Genomic DNA, 23475 nt, shown 5'->3' on the forward strand with positions numbered 1-23475 from the left:
ATTTAAAACCTACTGAAAGGAAAAGTGTGTGGCACCACACATGAGTTTTAACAAAGTGGGACAAAGGTTTGTTGTGCTAACTCTGTGTGTGTGTTGTGTGTGTGTGTGTGTGTGTAAATGTGATGTTCTGTTCAGGTACACTTTAACTAATGAAATTCCTGCCGTTGAGTTGATCGTGTTTTTGGAGGATTATGAGCTTGCAGCAGAGTGTTTAATCACTGTTGACAACTGGTGTTCCCTTTAGGTGTGTGTGTGTGTGTGTGTGTGTGTGTGTGTGTGTGTGTGTGTGTGTGTGTGTGTGTGTGTGTGTTTTAGCACAACAGAATGAGAGAGAGAGAGAGAAAGAGGGAGAGAAAAGAAAAGATGTGCTTTGAACCTTCATGTTTTCTGTGAGTTTGCTGTCCAGTGTTGATGCTGTGTTAGGAGGATGCCAGAGAGAAACCAAAAATTCACGTATTAAAGGGGGTCATTTGTGTCCACTATGAGCCTTTTTTAGAATTGTTTTAATTTTCCAGTTTGTATGTGGTATGTTTGGGTCTGTGTTACTGAGTCTGGGGTCCTCCCCAGTTTAGAGAGCTGTAAACTCTTAACAGTGGAGCCTCAGTGCTTTTATGGGAAGACATCTGACCTCAGTTAACTTAACAGAAATACAGGAGAATGTTTTTGTTTAGCAAACAAGCACAAATAGATGTGACTTGGTGTGTACTGATTTGCAGTTGGTCAAGTAGTCAAAGACAGGAACAAGGCTGACTTTTATGGTAGAACACGGAGGATATTTGCCTGGTTCACAGTATGATGGTTCATTTGGTATTACGGCATTCTGACAACCTTGATTTGAGAGAGAAAGAGACAGAGAGAAAGAGCTGAAAGGGTGCAAAGCGAGAGAGAGAGAGAGATAGAGGGGGAGGGAGGGTGCATGGGAAACTTGGATGGGGTGAATAAGCCGTTTGTTTGTCCCTTTGCTGTCCTCCCTGGCCTTGCCTGGTGCTTGGTGCCTGGCATCCAGGGTCATTTTCTTTCATAACAACCGCTGCCATCCTTGCATTAGCATTTTCACTGCTGCGGGGGCAACACTCGGGTGTGTGAGTGTGTGTGCGCCAGCCCCGTTGCTTGTTCCTTACGGATCTGATTATGCAGGGACTTGGGAAGACTGAGAGAGGCGAGCAGGGCCGAGACATCGACCTGACATCGCTGAGATCCACCATGCCGGCCGGCGGCCCCCTCCAGGTCAGTGAACCCGAAAAGACAGAGAAAACTGTGAGGAACGGAGGGAGAGAGACAGAGAGGACAGAAAGAGAAAGAAAGACAACAAAAAAAGAAACAAAAGGAAAGAAAAATGTGAATGGTGACCTGAAAGTATAAATGCATCTTCCTGTCTGCTATTCACTGGCCATTCCTACTACCACCACCTCCCTCTGCCTATCTGCTCCCCTCCTTTCGCCCCCTCCCCTCCTTCCCTTACTCTTTCATGTCCCTTTCCTCTTAGTCCTGGTCTATCTGTGACTCTGAATCGCTGCTCCTGTCTTAGCTTTGCCGCAGAGCTGTGGTATGTCCTGTCTATGTGAGAGCTGAGGATCAGAGGGTTGCTGTGTGGCTCTCCGGGTTCGGGCTGAGTGTCCGAGACCAAGTTACGATCGCAACATCCATCAAATATCAATTAGGGCCAGGGTGCAAAGGATAATAAAGTCCTGTAATGCAGCAGCGGGTCAACAGAGCAGGTCCTCACTAATGCCAAGAATAAAGGCTGAAGGTAGGGTCGGGGACTTGGTGTATTGTTTTTGAGAAAATGCTTCCATAAACAGCATTTCTCCTTTCTCTTGTGTATTTATTCTAAGGAATCGTTTAAGAGTCAAAGTTTTCAGGTTTTTGAGTTGAGTTTTGTTTAGTGTTGTTCAAACCAGTATTGCACCTCTTTCTCTGAATAATCCTCAGGCACACACACACACACACACACACACACACACAAAGGTCCGTTGCGATTCTTCGTCTGTATCTGTGTCAGGGCCAACGGTCCTGCCCCTCAACCAGCAGGGCTATCAGTTACCGGTATATTTAGCTACACAGTCTCCAGTGAACAAAGTGCTGTTACTTAAGGCAAGCGTGTGTGTGTGTGTGTGTGTGTGTGTGTGTGAGTGAGTGAGACAGTGCCAGATGTGGGAGAAAAGGTTCACAGTAACTGAGTAGGCAAGTGTACATAAATGTTAAAACTCCATTCACTTCAGGAACGTTCATACTACGTCATTCCCTTTGTTCAGCTGCTGTTGGTCAAGAAACACACATAGTTAGCAAAATTAGGTCATGTTTTTTTCAGAAACTAACAAATCTAGTTTTGAATCTTTTGAATCTATTGTGTATTTGTCTGCTATGTCAACCTACTTTTTGTCTGTGTTCATCTAAGAAATGCCAAATGACCTTAAATGTGGCTGTAAATCGACTACGAAAAGAAAAGATCACAAAAAAACTTACAGAGACTGGCATAAACTTCACTGAGACAAAAATAAAAGCAACTCACGATCAATAGCAGTGCTTCTCAGTGGGAATCTTGTACAACATTTTTAAGTTCACTTCCTGTCAGCAGGATGACAGCTGCAGCAGTTTTACCTTATGAATTTATGTGGCAGCAAAAATAAGGCTGTTTACCTGCTTAGTAACCACCTCTAAATTTGCCAGTCATGAATGCTGGTTCTGTTCATTCGTTTAACTGAATGTAGTTTACACAGAGAGAGAGATATTTATTCATTACTTTAATGAGTCATACTTGTATATTAGATGGATAGACATTAAACAAAATTAGAATTTATGTATACATAGATATCATATTACATAAATATTGTGCACTAAACAGTACCTCTGTAATGTTGGGGAAAATTTGTCACAAAAATTGATCTGTTGACAGCCTTTAAAGTTGTTAAAGTACTCAGTGATTACTGTAACCACAGAGAGGTGTTACAGAAGCTGCAGCAGAGGCCTGGTGTGTATTTTAGCAGGAATTAACAGGAATTAAAGCTATTAACGAGGACTGCAAATGACGATAAGGACCACCATGACTGCTGGCAGAGCAAGAGGCCCCGCTCCTTTAATCACAGATAGTATAGCACCATTTGGCCACCATCAGCCACTAACTACAGCTGTATACTGATATCGTGTGGCTCAGAATGTAAATGTTTACATTGAGGGATGCCAAGTCCTTGCCACAACTATTCATTTCAGCCGTGGCGTCTTAATCCCACATTGACAGATGTGCAGAGAGAAATGTGTGATTCCACAGAAAACAGGAAATGTGTATGCATCTGCACGTGTGGGGGGTGTTTAAGCAATCATGTGTGTTTATGAACTTCACTCTCAGCATCACACACATCCTGTGTGTCAATGCCAGCTCACTTTAGCGGTTTGTGACTGATGCTATCATCACTATGGTATACCTGTCATGTCTGTGCCATGTTGTTTTAACATACAAGGCTGGTAGCTGCAGTACTCACGGGTTAAACTGCAGCAGGCATCCTGGCGCATAGAGACAGTGGCAGAGTGAACAGAATTATGAAATGGATATCCTCCTTCAGAAAACCAGCTATATAATTAGAAGAGTTTTTCTTGGAATTTATAGCCACTGTTGCTCATTCATACACTTGGTATGATACGACACACTGGCAAATACTGCAGCCGGTCTTTAAGCTTGCTGGCATGCAGTTTCTTCCTGTTGTTGGCAATGGCATCCGTGTTGGCTGGCAAAAAACCCACAAGGCCCACTCAGTACCTGCTCTGGAACTTTCAGTTGTGTATCTTCAGGAGTTGCCCATCTGTCTTGCTGTTTCCAAGGTCAAGAATGAAGTTTTAAAACTCGACTTTTACTCTAGAGTGGAGTTTTTACCTGCTGAGAAAAATCAAGTGAAAAATTCCACAACTTGCACTGGTATTGTTTTCACCCACTGCTGTTTCCAAGATAGATAATAGAATAAATTTTCAACAGCAGCCATGCACTTTTCCCCTTGATTTTTAGACTGAATGATTTATTAAGCTTTATAAAGACATTTGTAATTGAGAACTCATGATGAACAATAGTATGGCTTTGGTATCATCCAACAAACCAGTTAAAACCTTGATATCATGTGGTTAATACTGAGTCAAGACTTAGTATTCATGATGCATCATGATTATCTTTAAATGCTTTGTAAATCACATGTTTTGTCTAAAAGTGATAAAACAAACTTGACATAAATTATCTGCAAAAATTATCCTTTCACGTAATTTTGGAAGATGAGCTGGCTTTTCTTCAATCTGCTGTGGACTTTAAATATAGTTTAATGCTCCTGGATTTATACTGGCTATGCTTGATGCTGACATCTTCTCAACATGCAGACGTAACGCACTCAGCAGAGCTTCAAATCAAGTCCAAATGAAAGCGTGTCATTTGCTGAAATTAGATTTGTGAGGTTTTCAAGCAGTCTGTGTGAAACTGCTATGGTGAATCTATTTCTATGGTGTGAAGACTTTACACCCCTAAGTCAATGTCTATGTATAGAGCAGCAGCAGGGCGTGGAGGCCTGACACAGAGCTCATAGGAATCACACAGCCTTTCTAAGCATGGCATTCATGCTTCAAATACGCTAGTGGTCCAGTTGTGCTTTAAAAGACAAGGACTTCTTATCTGTCTTATTATGTCATATACAACAATGTTGATGGTTCTTCTAACAATGAGTAAAGTAAAATATCCTGGAAAGGGAAGTATAAAAACCATCACCCGGTCATTATTTATTTTGCTTTGCATGTAATATGAAGCACTTCAGCCTATATTGTTCTCCAGCACCGTTGTATTGCCACAAAGGTGACCAGTGTTGACTCAATGGGAAAAAAGGCCTACACACATACACATGTTCAGCTTTTTAAAGGTTACCCGCATCCGGGCAAATAATCATGCTTGACTGCCAACTAGTGGTGGCCACAGGCTAATTCTGCTCCTATGCTGCAGCACTCAGGAGACAAATGATGTACTTGATTATATTATGATAGTTTATTATAGATTATGATCAAACCTGGCCCATATCTGAGAAATGGTGGCGATTGGCCCATCACAATCCAGGAGAGAGGGAGGTCTGTCTGAATGGGAGTGTGCATGATCAGACGTATCTACAAGAGTAAATGAAACATGAGCTCATCTGAGAGTTATATGTTTGACAGGCTAGGCGAAATCAGGTGCAAAAACTTCAGTCCTCCCATTCATTTTTGAGTGAGGGTAGTGTGTTTAGGCTGCCGCAGAAAAGGCTGAAACTGAATCAACTAAACCAGCAGGTTGACTGCATTGTTGTTCAAGCCTTATTAAATTTATCAAATGACACTAGAAATATAGCCTACTATACTTCTTCTACTGGAAGCTTCTCATGTTTTATTACATGCTCTTGTTGACACGTTCGATGTCGAGGAAGGGAGGTGAAATACCCTGCAAACTTGTTGAGGATACTGTCAACCAGGCACTGCAGGCAAAGTTCAGAGACAATGATCAACAGTGATCTCCTAGATGTGTCCTCAGACAAAGACACACAACCCGGTGCAACAGCTGATTTGGTCTGAATGAAGCCTTACTCTTGGTGGTTTCCCAAATATAAAGAAATCCAGCTTTCTGTAGCATTTTAAATCCAGGACTTGTTTGTTTTTGTACACTGTGGTTTTACTACTTTGAGTACTTCTTCCACAACAGTAAAAGACCAAAATGTACAATGTTTTGGTCCATCTCTCAATGTCTTCTGACTTCCCCAGCTATCTATTCCTCCTGCAGATGTGAACAGGCCAGACAGTTTGCTAAAATTTGTTATTTTAAGCAAACATTGCTCAAATGGGAGTAAAGGGTATATTTAATGGGGACTATTTTCATCTGCAGAGTTGTTGTGCAATAGTCCATATTTACCTCAGCAGCACAGTTGTAGGATCATCTCAAAATAGTCTTCCAGCGTCCATGTTCATGGAAATGAAGGGACATGTCATCTGGTGAAAAGATGTGGCTTGCTGGTTTTTTGTTTTTGGACAAGAACGGAGCTCCAAGTTACCAGACACCAGACTTATTCTTTGGCAGATACATGTGCAGATGACTTGATGCAACTTTTCTCTGTATTTTCTGTGTGCAGCCTTTAAATCTGGCTTGGATGCTGGAGTAAAAACTGTTATTGTTGAGTCATTGATGAGGGAGCTCAACAATATGACCCTTCACCCAGAATCAGCTCCACCCACATCCAGGTTTTATGTTGAGCAAATCTGTGTTACAGCTGAATTCCAAATGTTAAAACATTCAAACTGAATGCAAAGTAAAATTGTTATTGCGGATGCATGAAAAGTCAGTGGAATGTTTTGACCTGGACTTATCTTCTCTCTTCTCTTTTTGTGAATGCAGATTTTTAACAGTCTCCTCTTTTGCATCTGTGAGAAGTACTTATAAAGTATTGTTAACCCTTTCAGAGGAGTCTGAGTGACACTTGACTTTGGCAGCTCCGTAATGCACCCAGCGGTGCTGTAAAGAAACATGTTCATGTCTTTGTGGAGGGACGTGAAGCATGGATTGAAAACATGGCAGGTGTGTTTTGGAGACTTCATTTCTTACATGTGAACAAGCCCGAACTGGCCACCAAGTGACTTTGGCAGATGCCAGAAGGGCAGGGTAACTTCAAGGTGGGTCTGACACGTCACTCATATGAACAATAACAATAATCATGCGAATAGGTTAAAGATAGAGATCAAAGTCTCATGCTTCATAATAAGGACAGCAACTGTATTTAACTGAATTAAAGGGTGTTGTTCTTCCTTGTTTACTTTTTAGTGGAACAGCTTCCCTTTTATCCATCTGCCTTAAGGTCTGGTGCTGAATGTCCCTCCGTGACCACCGTCCCTCTCATCCTCCTCACCTCCTTCCCACTTCTCTCACCTCCCAGAATACATTGCTGCCTCTCTTTGACATTACGTGTGTGTGTGTGTGTGTGTATGTGTGTGTATGTAACCCCTTCTTGGCCTCTGCATGGCAAATGGCAAATTCTGAGTGTGGGTGTGAAGTACGAGAGTGTGTGTGTGTGTGTGTGTGTGTGTGTGTGTGTGTGAGATTCCAGGAACCCTGATCCAAGACCCAACCGATCTTCTGCTTTAAATGACTGTTGTGTAATAGGAAATATTTGTTATGCAATATAGAAGTTGCTTTGTGTGTACAAACGATAGTACGTGTGTTTCAAATCGTTCTTTGTATCTGATATCTTGATAACCACATTTGCAATTCGCTCCTGGCATCAGAATGTGTCTCAAGTCTGTCCCAGCTGTCTGGATATCAGATTTAATTTCACCTGTCTTAATGAGCAGGTGCAGTTTCCTCTGTTGTCATGGCGATCAATCTGTTGACAAGAAAAGCTTTGCAGGTATTTTGATGTCATAGCACTTGAGGGACTTCTTGTTTCTACTGGCTTAAAAGCAAGCCTGAGAGATTAGTTTGTACAAACTATCATAACATAACATATCATAACAAACAAAACACAAAGTACACTCACTATCTTGTTCTGAGCTTTTCAACCGTGTGATACGGTTGAAAGCTCAAGAAAAAGCCGGTTAAGTGGACCTTGAGTTGAAAATATTTGTCAAAACTGCAGTAAGAAATGCGCTTCAAGACCTGACATCAAAGGTTGTTATCATTATGCTTTTTCACAAAAATACATTTCATCCAGTACAGTTCATCCAACTCATCCATACAGCAACTGCTCATGTCACAGTTTATGGGATCGTCTTGACTCAACAAAATGCAGCCAGCATTAGTCTACATCACTTATCAAGCAAAAGTCATTAGTTGTAATAACTTGTTTTAAAGACTTAAACATTTTTAGGTAACTGCCACAACAAAAATTCAAATTAACTGAACTCATCTGATCTATCATCCAGTCTTATAGCTTTAGAATAAGTGTGTTCATCTGGCCTGTGCACAGACCTCAATATGTTGTCAGAGTTGTTATACACAGGTGGGGGTGCAGTCAAATGTCAAGGCGTCCACAAAGCATTTTACAAAGTTAAATTCACACCAGAGTTCAGAGCTGTTCACTCACACACACACTGAACACGCTTTCACACCTGGAAGGGCCCTTGCTAATCTCAGTGGTCGATTTCCCAGCTCAGATTTATCCTGCTGGTCCAGGAATCTAATCCTTGACATTTTTTCCTGTTGTGCCAAGTGTGAACAGCACCTGTGTGAGGCAACATCTGCATTCATGCAGATAAATATTAAAACCTGGCCCAAGAAGAAGCATTACAGCCGTGTTTCTGAGAACTGACAACCAGCCATCTGTGTTTTTAAAATGCTCTGCAGTTACAATCTACTTTCAGATTTGAGATAAGATTTTACATTCTACTTTTGAAATTAAAGTTTGTAAAATGTGCATATGGTCCTTTCTGTCTTTCTTTCTTTCTTTCTTTCTCTCCGTCCTCACTCCCTGCTTTGTCATTTCATTTTTCATCTACGTCTCACTCTCGTCCTCACATATTCCTCTTCATCCTCCTCTCTTTTTCTTTCTTACCCCATTCCTCTTTCCGTTTTTATCCTTCCTCTTTGTCCCCCCGTCTAGAGGGGGGTGAGCGTGTGTTTTCTTTTCATTTTGGGGGGGAAATGACAACTGACTCGGTTTGAATCCAAAACAGCTTTACGGGAAAAGTTCTCAATTCACCGCAGTTTGTGAGCGTGTGTGCAGAAATGTGAGGATTTTTGGAAGATTTAAAGAGTGGGTGTGTGCGAAAAGAGCCGAGATCAGTGGCACCAGCGGAAACTATAGATCCCATGATACTGAAGCAATTACATTGTCACACTGCCTCATCTGCTTAAAAATGATTTTTCAGTCAGTAAAAGACTCGTTCTGGACTGGGCAAAATAAATTTCATAAAGACATTATTTGTCAAACAAAATAATGATCATATCTAAAACCTTGTGCTGAATGTTACGCATTAAATAAATCACTAAGCTGCAGCTTTAGGCCAAGAGTGTCGTGTCACACTTTTGTTCCTCATCCACTTGTTCCAAGCATATTTGCCAAGAAAGAACAGGAAACCCCCTCTCTGGGGCTGAGGCTCCCCTGCTGGGAAGCTATAACTCACAACACCATAACTCACACACACACACACACACACAAATCACAAAGCCACACCAGAATTATAAATCCAAGTTCATCTTTTCACAGACTTTCCATTTGTTAGCATTTGTATACACGCCCTCCTCATAAAAACACATGCAACCATTTAATGTTTTTTTTCAGGATTCATAAAAATGTATTTATTTTCAGTGTTGCTTATCAACTGCACATATAAAGCAGCTAACTGCAGTGGTCTGAGGTGCCATACACCTCATTTAAATCTGTATTAAATAGAGGGCTTGTGTTGATCCAGTGCTGTGCTTGGATCAAGGCCAAACACACATCGAGACACAGCCACACACATGTGGCCACACATCTGCACAAAGGCATACACATAAAAAATAGACATGGACATGTACAATGTCAGAAATACACTGATATACAGTGTTTTAGAAACTTTGGCTGGATGGGAAAGTCTGCAGAAAGTCTGTGTAAGTAGGAGTTGAAAGTGATGTCAAGCATCTCATTTAATTCCTAAAGAGAGAGCATATAAGCGTGTTTGCCAAAATGTTGAACTATTCCTTTAAGAGAAGAAATAAATAAAAAGAGAAGGAGAAGAGAGAGGTGACTTGGCATGTAGAAATGAATTAAAAGGTTAATTTGACTACAAACTGACACGCATACACACAGAATCTGACCTCTTGTGTTTGTTGATAAAAAGTGTACCTGTGCAACTGGCTGCTCGCCAATGTGGTGTGTGTGTGTGGAGTATGAGTGTGTGTGTGTGTGTGTGGAGTATGTGTGTGTTTATGCCTATTGATGGGTCGACAGACCTCCTTCTATCTATGTTTTCCTTCCCTCCAGCACGAGTGTTGGGTCATTGGATAAGGCAAAGTGTGGGTGTGGGAAGGATCCTGGATGTTTGTGTTTCTGGTCACCCCTGTATGTGGGTTATTAGTGGGTGTGTGTGCGTGTAAAATGTCAAGGCGTACAGCATGTGTTTGTAAACATGTGAACATGTAAATATGTGACTTGTAAGGCAGCCCGGGTGTTGAGTGTGCAGGGGTCAACACAAGAGTCTCGGTGAGGTAAAAGCCTTTGTGTGCGGTTGTCATCAGTCTGCTTAGGTCATTCATTGACTTCAGTAAACCAAAGTAACTGGGAAATATACAACTGGTTTATATGTGAAAGAAGCATCTTAAAAAATCACCAAAAGCCATCAAGGTATTTACTGTACTCCAAAAGGTATCTTTGGTATGTGATGAGTATTATTTAGGCAAAACATTGTATTAAATAAATATGAAATAAATCAACTGTATGCATGACAGTTTTTTTTCACATTATTTCGTATCATTACATAAATAAAAAGATTCACAAATATGGTCACCTTTTGAAACTTGTATGTGCCTTTAAAAAAAATTAAGATCTTTGGATGTTTGAATTTACAGAAATGTCGTGAGGTCAAGGACATAACAGCATCTCTCCAACCAGTAAGCGCACTGAAATGCTGTAGTTGTGTGAGGTCATTTGTGATTTTAAATGTGCTTCAGGTCAGAAGCGATGGAGGTCAGGAGCGAGTGTGGGAGGTGGGTGAGGTTCTGTCTTACCTCATCCAGGCTCCGACGCTGATGTCCCCGGGTGCCTGCAGTTGCTCATGTGACTATTGTTTATTTCAATGCAATGAGATCACGCTTAAAGCGAAACAAAGGCACTCTGTTATTAATTGTCCTCTGAGTGAAACCATGAAGGCATCGTCCAAGTCTTAAGGGAACAGACGGTCTGTTTTCAGCTAGTGTGAAAATCATAGAGAAGTTACAGGCAAATTGTGCAGAAATTCTGCCGTTACTTGGGAAAATGTATTACTACTTAGCTCACCAAAGTGCCAGACAGGTTTTTGTTTTTAAAGGCGATGAGATAGGAAAAAATAATCAGCATTTGATGCAGTATCTTTGGAAAGAAAATTAGATGACATTAAAATAAATGTTTTTTATGAAGTTGCTAGTTAGTATTCACGCACACCAACTGCAGTGCAGGCAGCTGCTTTGGCTGCATGCTGCTTTCACAAGTTCTAATTTCACATGTTGTACTAAAGTTCACCATGACCGGACACATAAAATCTGTCCCAGCATTTGTCCTGCAAACATAAACATCATGTTTAGGAGCCTCTGAGGACCAATGCTCCATCTGAGTGTTAGTCACCTTTATTGATCCATTGTCTTTATGTTTATGTCTTTTATGGGTGTGAGAGAGTGTGTGGGTGTGTGTGTGAGTGTGTGTGTAGGAGAAAGTGTGTGTTGCTTGTTCAGAAGTATCTCTCCACCTTTTGACCTCCTGAGTGAAAATAAACAGCAATAACTTCGCTTAGACAAACGGTGATTCTCGCAAAGTCACTGACTCACCATTTAAATCAATCATACAATAGAAAATTCAATTTTCAATTTTCATCTATTTTTTCATCAGTGGTGGAAGAGGTTCTTAGACCTTGTACCACAGTGCAGAAATACTCAAGTAAAGTAAAACACATATTATATTTTGTAATATTAGACTAAATTATTGCTGTGAAATTTACTACAGACATTCATGGTCACCAGAGGATGAACTGTCTGATCCCCTGATTTGTCAGGTAAAGTTATGGTTTAGCCCAATACTAATGACTGCAAACTAATTAAACCGACAAGAGTCCCACCAACTTCAGCTGTACTTTGCATCAACCTAAGATGGAGAACGCGATAAACATGCTTGCCAAACATCAACACGAGATACTGATGTGACTCATTAAGCGAAGATCGAGTGCTTTGACTTGTGGTTTCCACTGGATTTCATCTCCAGTTGTCTGCATGTAAGGTGCTAACTGCCTGAGAGTTAAAGGAACTTGGAATTGAACGTCAACAGATTTAAGCTCATTCATTTAAACTGATAGCGAGTGATGTGCATCCACTTTGCGAAGGCAGAAATCAGACGTGGCACTGAACATTCAGAGGCTTGTCTCAGTGGAAAGTTTCCATCATGACGATTAAACACCTTCATGGTGGTGGCACATCACAGTCTTGTGGTTAAATGAAATTACACAAGCGGCTGTTGAAACAGCTTTGATCAGAGAGGTCTCGGAGCCCTGATGATCGTTACCACATTGCCACAGCAACACAAACTCGTGTTGTAACCAGGGAGCTGGACTGTGATGTTTCCTGTTTTCTCCTGTTTCTTTGGGGATGCATGTGAGAAAGACAGAGGAAGTTCTTCACTGTGATTACAGCATACAGGAGCTATAAATTGTACTTTTGGTTATCACCACAGTGGCAGTAGTTTTGTACAGCAAAGAAGATCATCATGGCTTTTATCACTATAGTAAATTAACTTAACCTGTATGTGTGCAAAAGCTGCTGAGCTGCACTACTCAGGCATCAGTGTTGTATTTTGTGACAGTAATATGAGGTAAAAAATGAGCATAAGACATCTTAGTGTTCATGACACTCATAGTACCACACTTAACCTCCTCAGAGTGTGTTCCTGTGTGTGCATTTGACATAGTGCATACATCTTGTCATACATGATGTACTCTTGTCTGTTCACTCACTGATAAAATGACACACAACATGAATTTCCTACATGTCCTGACTGGTCCACATGATTGAGGAAATTACCACTTGTTTTCTTTTCCTCACACACACACACACACCACATTGGCGAGCAGCCAGTTGCACAGGTACACTTTTTATCAACAAACACAACACACAGGAACCTATTACCTATTATCGGTAAAAATACAAAAAGTTGACTTATTAGTGCATCTCCTTAAAGTTAGGGTTGTGTGGTACTCCCATTACTAAATTTAAAATTGACAAACTTGAACCAGAAAATCCCCAAAATCCCCCCTCACAGCTGATGTTTTGTAACCTCTTAAAGAGTTCCTCTGCTTCTCTAGAGTTGATTTTCTTCCCTTTCTATTTTAAGTGTTTTTAGTGCACTTTTCTTTCCCTCTTTTCAATCCCAGGCAGTGTCTCTATCTGTCTGTCTGTCCCTTTAAACGTCCCACGTTTGGGGGACGCATTCGTGGAAGTCAGGAAATGGGAATGCCCGAATACACCCAAACACAGAGGAAGGAAGTGCGTGTTGTGGATGGTGATGAAGGCCTGAGCCATGAAAGCCAGGAAGCGACTGCGAGGAATGTCCTGCGATGTCACACATGGCCGAGGCCTGAAAGCCTGTAGGCTTTGGTTCATGAGAGCTTTGGTTCATCTGTGAAAAAAAAAAAAAAAAAAACTGAAAAAAATACGCTGAAAAGAGAGAGTGGCAATACATGTGTCACTCTTCCATCACAGAAGCTTCGCAGTCCTTTTCGTTACACCTGTTCACATTGGGAAACACAGACACATGCACAGTATTTAGTGTACAGGATACACTCACTCACATCCTGCAGTGCTGTGCCCCTCCCACACTCTTCTTCTCCTGTTTGTTTTGGATACAGGCACTCCAACGTGACTGTAAGTGAAGATCGTATTGTGGCAAACTGACTTTTTGGGTCAATGAATCATCAAGGCACCAAACAGCAAACACAGTAAACACACACTGTGTGATGAAGTTGCTGATCTTGCACAACTCAGCTATATTTAAGTTCATTTATGTTGTCACAGGCCTAACTATCGCTCGCCAATGCATGCACGCACACACACACGCACACACACGTATGCACAGGCATACGCAAAGACATGGAGGATTTTGGATGAAACGTGTTGCTTTCTTGTGAGTGTCAGGAGGATAAACCTGAGATTTCTTCTCCATGCATGTGAGTCATGGGAACTTCACTTTCCAGCTGTTTGCTGGTGCTTTCACACGAACGCCACATTCATGTTTTTTTCATCTTGAGATGAAAATAGACAAGAGAAAGATTATACGAATACGTCCTGCATCAACAGTTGCTGCAACTTTGATGATTCTTCAACGAAATGTTTTCTTTGAGTGTTGCAGACTGTATGGGAAAATGAAATGAAAGAGTCAACATATCTGTCATTACATATTGACAGTTAAGCTGCTTTGCTTAAAAAGCTGGAAGCTGGACTGCATTGCTTCATGTGTAGCTTGGAGCTATTGCTATTGCAGCATTGCTGGCTTTACATGACTTTACATGAAGGAGCAGCTCAGTGACTCCCAGGAGACTGAGCTCAGAGGCACCACTCAAACACAAACCAATTATTACTCAAAGAGGGCAACTCCTTGAACTCACTTTGGTGTCATAAATGTGTCAACTATGCAAAGTTAAAAATAGTCTCTGTTTTGCTCCTGAAATTTCAGTTCTCAGTTAACAGTGGGGGGTCAATAGGGCAGTTGGATGGCGCTCCTCCTACCACTTGAAGGTTCATAACACAAAATGTGTTTGCTTAGAAAGGGATGTTCTCTGGAAGAGGACATCCCTTTCTCTGTTAAATCAAGGCGATAAGGTGAGAATCACGGGATTAAGAGGAAGTTGAAGTTAATAGTAAGTGTTAGTGTTGGTTTCAGTGTTTATCCTCCACCTACTGTCACACTCTTTCCTCTTCCTTCACTTTCCCTTCTCCTCCTTTTTGTCAGCCTCTGCTCTGTCTAACTCCTCTTCTTCTTTTTTCTCCTATAAGCAAGTGACACAGTGAGCCTTTCCAAACGCCTCCATATGTGTGTAATGAGTAAGAGGCATGTTAAGGCAATAAAAACCAGCTGTTTACATATTTCATTTATAAATATAGAAAACGTGCTTATGTGACAATAATATGAGTGGTGTGTCAGTACGCCTATCAGTCATTATAACAGTCACACTGGTCTCCATGGAGCCATGCATGTTTATTATAAAATAAGAGCATAAAACTGGCAAGTAATATATTACAAGATGATCATGACATAATAGTGAGGCATGGTGTGCAAGGTTAAGTTACAATATTAACATCTCACTGGAGAAGATTCTGCTGCACTTTTAATCTTGCTGAGGTGCAGCTGCAGGTTCGTCATGGCAGAATGCAGGGCTGCAGCATTGCCGTGAAGGTCACCGGAGAACTTCAGCTCACAAGAACTGAAGGCTGTGAACTGAGACTATTCAGAGCATTTTGCTTTTCTGTGAACCGTTCAGTTATCCCACAGTGCAAACGTTGTTTCATGGAGAACTGCAACTTCCTTCAAAGGGAAGGTCTGCAAGCAGCTTCCACAGGAGCAAACACCTGCCTGAGCTTGTTGTTGACCTCTGATCTCCCGAAAGATGGTAGAAAGCAAAAAAAGCAATGTAAGAGCTTCACAACAATAATATGAATATCATTAGGTCTGATTAACTTTGCAAAATGACTGACGTGATGTTTTTCAGTAGCAGGTTATTTCCAGTGTTTGTGATGCATACCTACATGCACCTTTTATTGACAGGTTAAATGCCACAGAAAAACACAAGGAATTCCAGCTATTGCTGCTGTCTTGATCCTCACAAAGACTCTTTGACATCAGTCCATCCACTTACCAAACATACCCTCCCTGTCATAAAAACCTCAAGCAAACATTTAACAATGACTAGTATGTTTTTACAACTCTATAAATCATCCCAGAGGTGACCGAGCTCTCTTCACATGCCATTGTGTCGAGTATATGCCTATTTCCTCCACTGATTGCAGGATGTATGATTTGATGCCTTTGTGTGCCTACAGTTGGTGGGTCATGTATCTGACAACATGATGGAAGGAGGCAGAGAGAGAGACAGACTTCTCTGTTAAAGAGTAAAACCCTTTTAGTATAGTCAGAGGTTGTTATATCGCTCAATCGCTGCCTCGATTGGTCAGCTTGTTGGTGTTATTGTGTGACTTTATTATCACATTGTAATTATCTACCTGTACCTTTAAGTCATATAGTCCTCAAAATATGTAAAATTTCAGACCAGGTTTAAAAATGCAATAATTACCCTTTAACTCTGAGTGACTTCATGTGCAGAACAGTTTTTTTCTTTGCAGAATTACTGCACAGTTTTGTTTTTCTTGGACAAATATTACATGGCACACAGCCACAATGTCCAAACACGAAGAAAGGCTTAGAGCACAAGGTCATACATTGAAGATCATCGTGTAAATCTTCTGTCATTATAATTAGACCCACAGGAGGTCTCCGTGACTTTAGTGTGACTGAGCTTTACATGCAGGAGATTTAAATTAGTCATAAAGCAGCGAGGTAACTTTAGTCTTCTCGTACTTGTCATTCCTGCCTGTCAACACACCATCAAAGAAAGCAGCCTCTAAAGCAAGGCTACCTGAAGCCAGGCTACAGATGGCCCACAGTAAAGTTCAGTTTTATCCCCAGGGTGTTTCTCGGGGAAAAAACACTACTAATTAATTTAAAATATATCATAATGTTTATGTTGTTTTATTTGTTGTGAGAATAAAATGCTCTTTAATTTCAATCAATCAAATCCTCATTTCTGTTTATGTTTGTTTTTGCACTATCACCATGACAACAGTGTGGTGTATTTAAGAGCACAGCGTTTGTGCACATATTACTGGCATGTGATACACACCCATACCCACCTGGTACACACATTTCTGACAGACAGACAGACACGCACACACTAGTGGATTTCTGTCTACATCTGGCACACATTTCTTAGCATTCCAAGTTATGCTATAACAGTACGCAACACACGTCAATGCCTTATGCAATAGACTAGAGTGGATGATGTCAGAGGAGAACCAGGTGTTTATGGGCACACACACACGCACACATACACGCACAGCTACTGACCTGCACCACCTGTAGGCACTGTTAGCATCATGTTATGGACAGCTGTTTCCTCAACACAGTTGGACAAATTGCTAGATCTTAATATGAAGCCCAAGTATATACTTTAATCAACTTTCTCTGTGAAAGGAACAACTCGGTTATTGTTTTCATAGCTTTCACCAGGACTTCTGTTGGCTATTATAACATCAAAGTGCAACAGAAAGAAAACACAATCAATCAGACAGACAGCAAGCAAACCAACATCTTTGTCAGATTATCTAAATCAAGTCAAGTCAAATCAGTTTGACTCAGTCAAGTCAGGAAAAACTACCCAAAGAAACTCTTTTAATGTGGAAGAAAATGGAAGAAGTCTCAGCATCAAGATTTCCCTTCACTGGAATTAAGAAGCCGAGCCCAACTCCAGAAAAATAACCCCATACCACATGTGAATTCAATAATAAAGTGCCCCAATACTTTTGTCTATGTGGTGTATCATATATGTAAAGAAAGCCAAAAGCAAGCACATTTAGTTTTTTCTTCCAGTTGCTGTAAGTTTGGTGTAGTTGTGGGTTTGTTTAAAGCGAGTAAACGTCTGACTGGTGAAAACAAATATTACTGCCACAACCACAAAGATAAAACACATGTTCATCAGTTTGCCACGCCATCATTCGTAAAATCTGTCAGCTGTAAGTGCGACTCTGGAGGCTGGAGGGGCTGGAGGGGCCAGCTGGACTCACTGATATGGGAAACGCTGTTCCACCATGTGGCTATGGTCAGGAATGCAGAGTCAACTGATATCAGATCAGATGGTGATGGCAGTCAAAATGCAGACACACACACACTCACATAAACACATAAACACATATGTGCACACAGTCTTGGTCCAAAGCAGCGGTTACTCTGCATCTGTATGTGTCCTGTCAAATCTTAGTTATTTTCTGTGCTTGTGGGTGAAATTGTGAGTCTGTGTGTGGGCTGGTGTCCCCTACCACTGGGGGGGATGAAGGTCTAAGGTCAAAGGTCACTGAGGTTGTATAGGTTGTCAGTTTTCCCACTGCTGCTATTTCTGACGCACACATCATTTTACATATTTATAAATAAACAAAGATTTTGAAAACTCAAGGTTTAAAGGCCATAAAGTGATATCAAGCCCCACAACAAGTGAGGAGAAATACTTCTGCCAGATTACAGTAAAAGTACAAACTTAATGAAGTAATACATGTAAAAAGTAGTCATTATGCTGCAGATTGGCCCCATGTGGATTGCTATCACTCAAGCATAAATGTGTAAAATGTATTTTTTTTATTACTATTATCCAGACATAAATTTGATTCATGCTTCAAAACACAAAAGATGAATTTGAACTGACCCTAATCCATCACAGCTACATGCCTGTCCCTGATCCTCACAACTTAAACCTCATCCTCCAAAACACTAAGGAGACTCTCAGGCAGATGTTTGAAGTCGCAAGGACCAAACAAAACATCCGCACTGTTCAAGGATGTCTTCACTCCTAAGGTGTAATACATAAACACACACACACACACACACACACAGGAATGGATTCTGTCTACATCCTGCCCAGTAATTACTGAGGCGTCCGTTCCTGCTGTGTAACAGCTCGCCCCCCAAAGGATAAAAGGAGGATGACACTTTGATTGTCACAGAGAGGCAGGAAGACAGATGTTTAAAGATAGGGATAATTGCTTCTTTATTCTGATCTGATTGTAATTATGTTCATTTTCACTTTGTATTTGTAGTATTATGTTCACTGTGGTTTTGATATATTTTTTTCAGTGAGCTTTAGAGATAGTGGGGATACAATTGTAGTTTGCAGTAGAGTAGGGAACATAATTATGATTAGGTCTATTTCCTTTGGTTGAAGGAAAGTACTAAAATTTGGGTTTTGGGTAATACACATGAATTCCTGTTTGTTATGTTCCCAACCAATCACTTTCTTCTGTTTAGAATATTTTTTGCAACCCTCTTGAAGCCTTTCTATCCATTTATCAAAGCAGAGTGCTCTAAGTGGAGTCAGAGAAGAAAGCGATGGTTTACGTGATAATAAACAACAGAGGAGAAAGGATCAAAAAGGATGAAGACGTGTGTTAAAGTAGCATATGGGTTCATTCAGCTGTGACTTAAACCACACAGCGGGAAACATGTTTGTTAGAGAGAATCTGAATGATTTTTGTGCATTTGCTCAGTGGTCCAGGAAGTGAGAACACATTTCCAACCAAAACCAACCAAAGATAGCATCATCCTTAGATTATACAGAAATACACAAGCACACACGCACACACACACACACACACACACACACACACACACACACACGCCAGCTTTGCTAATTACCAGCCAGTCAACAGGACGATATTTGCCCATGGGGCAGAGATCAAGGGTCAGCTGTGAACCCACTGCATGTGTGTGAGGGAGACAGAAATGGTGTGTGTGTGCGTGTGTGTGTGTAACAGCCAGCTACTTGTTCCTCTCCATGTCAAAGTTCACCCACTAAGTGTCTTGACTCTAACTCAGTTTGCGTGCAGCTGTGTGCACATGTTGAGTTTTGCTCACTGTTTGTTTGTTTCGGAGCATAATGAGTCTATTCACTGACATGCCCACTGCCTGCCACCTATCATCAGCACGCACACATGCAGACAAACAAATAACCTGAAATGCAGCGTTTCACGTGCAGACCCGTGTCAGCCGAAACCAACAAACACAGTTAATACTAGGAGCTGATGTTTGGCTGATCACATGCATCCTTGCTGATGTTTCTGGCTTTTGATTAGAGTCTCAAAGGCTTTTTAATTGTTAAATTTTAAGTTTTCATTTTAATTTTAAGTCACTCAGAAGAAACAACACTGACATATTATGACCTTATAAAGTTGATGTGGAGAACTTGTCATCATACAGTTGCAGATTTTCACATCCAGCGCACACAGTTGTGTTTCTGGCCATCCAATGGTTGTAAGTCCAATATTAATTTTTCCTTTTAGTTGTGCTTTAACCTCAGCCAACTCCACAGTGTCCACCAGCTGGTTGCTTTTACTTTGTTTCTCTGCAGCTCGGTGCTGGGCAGGATTTTATTGGTTGAAAACACTTGGCTGATGCAATTGGAGGATACTGGTGAGATTTGGCAAAAACAGTTAAACTGTAGGTATAAAACCAAACCACTGAGCTGAAAGAAGCTAAAACTCACCATAAGGACTTGTGTGATAACTTTGGACTTGTCAATGGTCTTGATCAGTTGATTAGTGCAGCAACACAGTCAGCAATGCTGTCCTGCATTGCTCATAACATGACATGCACATGGACACAGCTTTTGTCTTCATCATTACATCTAGCATATATGTCCATTGTTTCCTCTCAATCCCTTAGAGGTGTCTTGTAATTTCACAGAAAGGCGGCAAAAACAGATATGGTGGTGGTATAGCAAATACATGTAAAATGGTGTCTGACATCAGGAAATCTTAAGGGTTAGAACTTAGGTGGTTGATCCATCCTCCCACCGACCAACCACCCTGTTGTTTGTCCCTTAAAAATCCTTTAAAAACAAACATTGTGGATTTGCATGAAATCGTGTGTCGTAGTTACTGAAATGAGAAGCTCCGTGGGAAATTTCTTCTCTCAGGCCTTTTCAGCAAAAACTGAGGCATGAGCTCAAATCATTTGAGCAGTAAGTAGTAACTCAGAGACCATTCTGCTGCCAATGACCCAGCAAGAAAAAACAACTCATCTCTTTGTCACTGTCTCTCTTCCTCCAGTCATGCTGACTCTTCTTCCTTGAGTCGCTATCTGTTTCTCTTCATCTGCTTTTCTGCTCTCGTCCTACTCCCTCACCCTAAATGGCGGTTACATAAAAACCAAACAGAAAGATGATGCCTTTAGGCACAGAAAGCCTTGGAAAAAATGCAGAAGGGGGAAAAAACAGTCAAGCACTAAGACAGACAGGCAGAGCGATGGAGAGACAGACAAACAGTAAAAATAAAATACTTAAAGGAAACCAGAGCTCCCCTCCTAGTTGGGCTTCCCTTCCTATTGGCTACTATGACAACCAATTGGAGTCCAGGGGAGGAGCACTTCCTGTGAGGTCGAGGGGGGCCTCCTATGTGGTCTGGTGTATGTGTGTGTGTGCATGTGTGTTTATGTGCAGTTATCAGTGTAAAAACATGCAGTTTTGTAAGCATGTTTTTGTGTATATTAGTGTCACATGCTCATACCTGTGCATGTGGAACAACATATTCTTGTATGTGCCCCACGCAGGTATGGAGTATGTGTTTTATGTATGCGTGCAGGGCTGCTGTGTTTGCGTGTGGGTTTGTGTACATTTTGTGATATGACCCTGCACCCTGCTCTGTGGATCACTGAATTTCAGGAATGGGAGTTTTACAAGGGCTTTGGATTTCTAGGAACAGTTTGCTCTATAAATACTATAAAAACCAACGGGGAAAAAAAGAGAACTTCTGTGTACAAAAATACCTTTTACTTATTCAGCTAAATACGATGTAGGGAGTTGTGTATAATTAGGAGAAGGATTTGCTCCTGTGGTAATAGCAGAACATTGTTACTGTGTTTGATGGTCGTGTTAGGCAATATCAGTCAGTCCACCATTTTGGATAATCTAAACAACTATTGGGTGGATTGTCGTCAAATTTTGGACTTTCATGGTCGCTGAAGGATGTACCCTCAAGATTTTGGTGGTCCCGTGATGTTGTTGTTTCACATTGAAACGTCTTAGCAACTCTTGGATGCATTGCCATAAAATTGTGGACATTCAGTGATCCCCTGACTTTTCCTCTAGTATCTCTTATCCTCACTAATCCAATGAAATATGTTGGTAACTACGGGATGAATTGGCATCAAATTCTGTACAGAAATTCAGTATTCCCAGACCATTAAACCTACAGACTTATGATCACCAGAGGTTGACATTTTTGGCTTTTAGAGAAATATCTCAGCTAGCGTTAGATGGATTTCCATGACATTTACATCCATACATTAACATCTCCCCCTGGATGAATCTGGTGATCCCATGTGTTTGCGTCTCATTAGTGAGCCAAATTCCAACCATGAGGCTGAGGTAAATTAAGAAAAGGTGGCAGTAATTTACATCTTCAACACTAACCTCACAATGCATACACATTCGTCTTCTTGCAAGTTCTGGATTCTTGTTCGCAAATCATATTTTATCGTATATGAACATGACCGACCTTACGTGGGAACCATACTTTTAACCTTTCAGAAATAAAGAGTGAAAATAACTTTTTATACGCAGTCTTAAAGACCGCAGTAAACTATCAGTCCCCAGAGAGAAACCTTCAAATCAGCAGGAGAATATATGACTGGATAATATCCAGTAAATCCAGAAAATTAAGCCATTAACCCTTAATAACAAAGGCAGCTGTTCAATGAATTGGGAGAAAAAAAATGATGGCTCCTCGTGGACAAGCTAAGGAAAAAAAAAACCAAGAACCATTTTCTCAATCATTAAAAGCAAAAACTGATCCAGGTAGTCAACCACGGACTTTCATGACAGGGCAGCCCTGAGGCCAGCTGGTTGTGATTCACAGCTTCTGAGGGTAAATATGTGTAACCCTGCTGACCTCCTGCAACCACGTCTCCAGGCTGCTGCAGTAAATAAGAAACGATTCCTCCCCTACCTGCCCGTTGAAACAAAGGGTCAGGTAATAATTTATGCACACATTTTGATAAATCAAGATAAGTGCCGATAAAGAGTGATAAAAGTATTTAGTGAGACATCACTCTAAGTGAACACACATGGCCTCCAAAACAGTATTCAAGCCATTCCAATGTTTTGATTGTGGTGTGTGTGTATATGTGTATGTGTGTGTTTTGGCAGCCTGCCCAAAACTGATGTTGATAAAGTGTGACCACATGAGTCTCCAGTGGAGAAAACATGGAAATAGGCCAGTGTGTGTGTATATGTTTTCTCTCACTCTCTCCCAGTCTCTCCGTCTTTTCTACTTCACTTCTTCAAGTCCCTCGCAGTATTTCTCCCTTTTTTCAACCTTTTTTTTTTCATCCAACCCACTTCACACACACACACACACTCACACAGAAAACATACAAAAGGCTATGGCACATGTGTTCATAGTGTTATGACAGCCTTTACAGTTCTAGGAATTGCACCATACTTTCTTGGAGATGAACCCAGACTGGATCAAAATGCACCTTAACACAGGCTTTATGGTGGATCGGATCAAAGATTTCCAGGACAAAAAATCGATCACGTGCACAGTTTTCACGGGGATCACAGCATCAGGATGAAGTAGGTTTAAAATGAAACGCTGGGGTCGGTAAACATTTGGATAAACTGCAAGGTCCAGGTTATCCGAAAATACCGAAAAAACATAGTTTCGCTCTTACGCAGAGGGCCGGTTTGTTTTGGTTTTGGCTTGTGGTAGTCGAAGAGATCCAAAACCTACATCTAAAAATGTCAGCATCAGCATCTGGTTACAGAAATCGTGGCAGCGGTGTGATAAGACATTGACCTCATGTGAACGCCGTCAGTGAAAACTATTTGTTACCAAAGTGCACCTGCCAAATCACGGCCTTCCCCCTCCCACAAAAATGTCATGGTTGAGAGAAGAGGAAGTGGATGTAAACGCACTGGCTGAGCTGCACTGTAGTTTTGTGGTATTGGTTGGTTGTTGCTGTGGGTTGG

At 41.1% G+C, this 23475-nt stretch overlaps 1 protein-coding gene across 7 annotated transcripts in view; it reads left to right on the forward strand.

The window, feature by feature from the left end:
• The first annotated feature begins 978 nt into the window (after positions 1–978).
• The window catches only part of LOC124053946 (ninjurin-2-like), a 39894-nt gene continuing 17397 nt past the window's right edge, over positions 979–23475 (forward strand). For 2 of the 7 annotated variants that reach the window (XM_046379545.1, XM_046379546.1), the window contains exon 1: positions 979–1227. In XM_046379545.1, coding sequence (XP_046235501.1) covers positions 1132–1227 — 96 coding nt within the window. In that variant the 5' untranslated portion in view covers positions 979–1131. The remainder of the gene's footprint in view (positions 1228–23475) is intronic. The other 5 variants (XM_046379549.1, XM_046379550.1, XM_046379548.1 and 2 more) reach the window with 4 other exon arrangements.

This window comes from Scatophagus argus, chromosome 22, assembly GCF_020382885.2.
Source record: "Scatophagus argus isolate fScaArg1 chromosome 22, fScaArg1.pri, whole genome shotgun sequence".
Lineage (NCBI taxonomy): Eukaryota > Metazoa > Chordata > Actinopteri > Scatophagidae > Scatophagus > Scatophagus argus.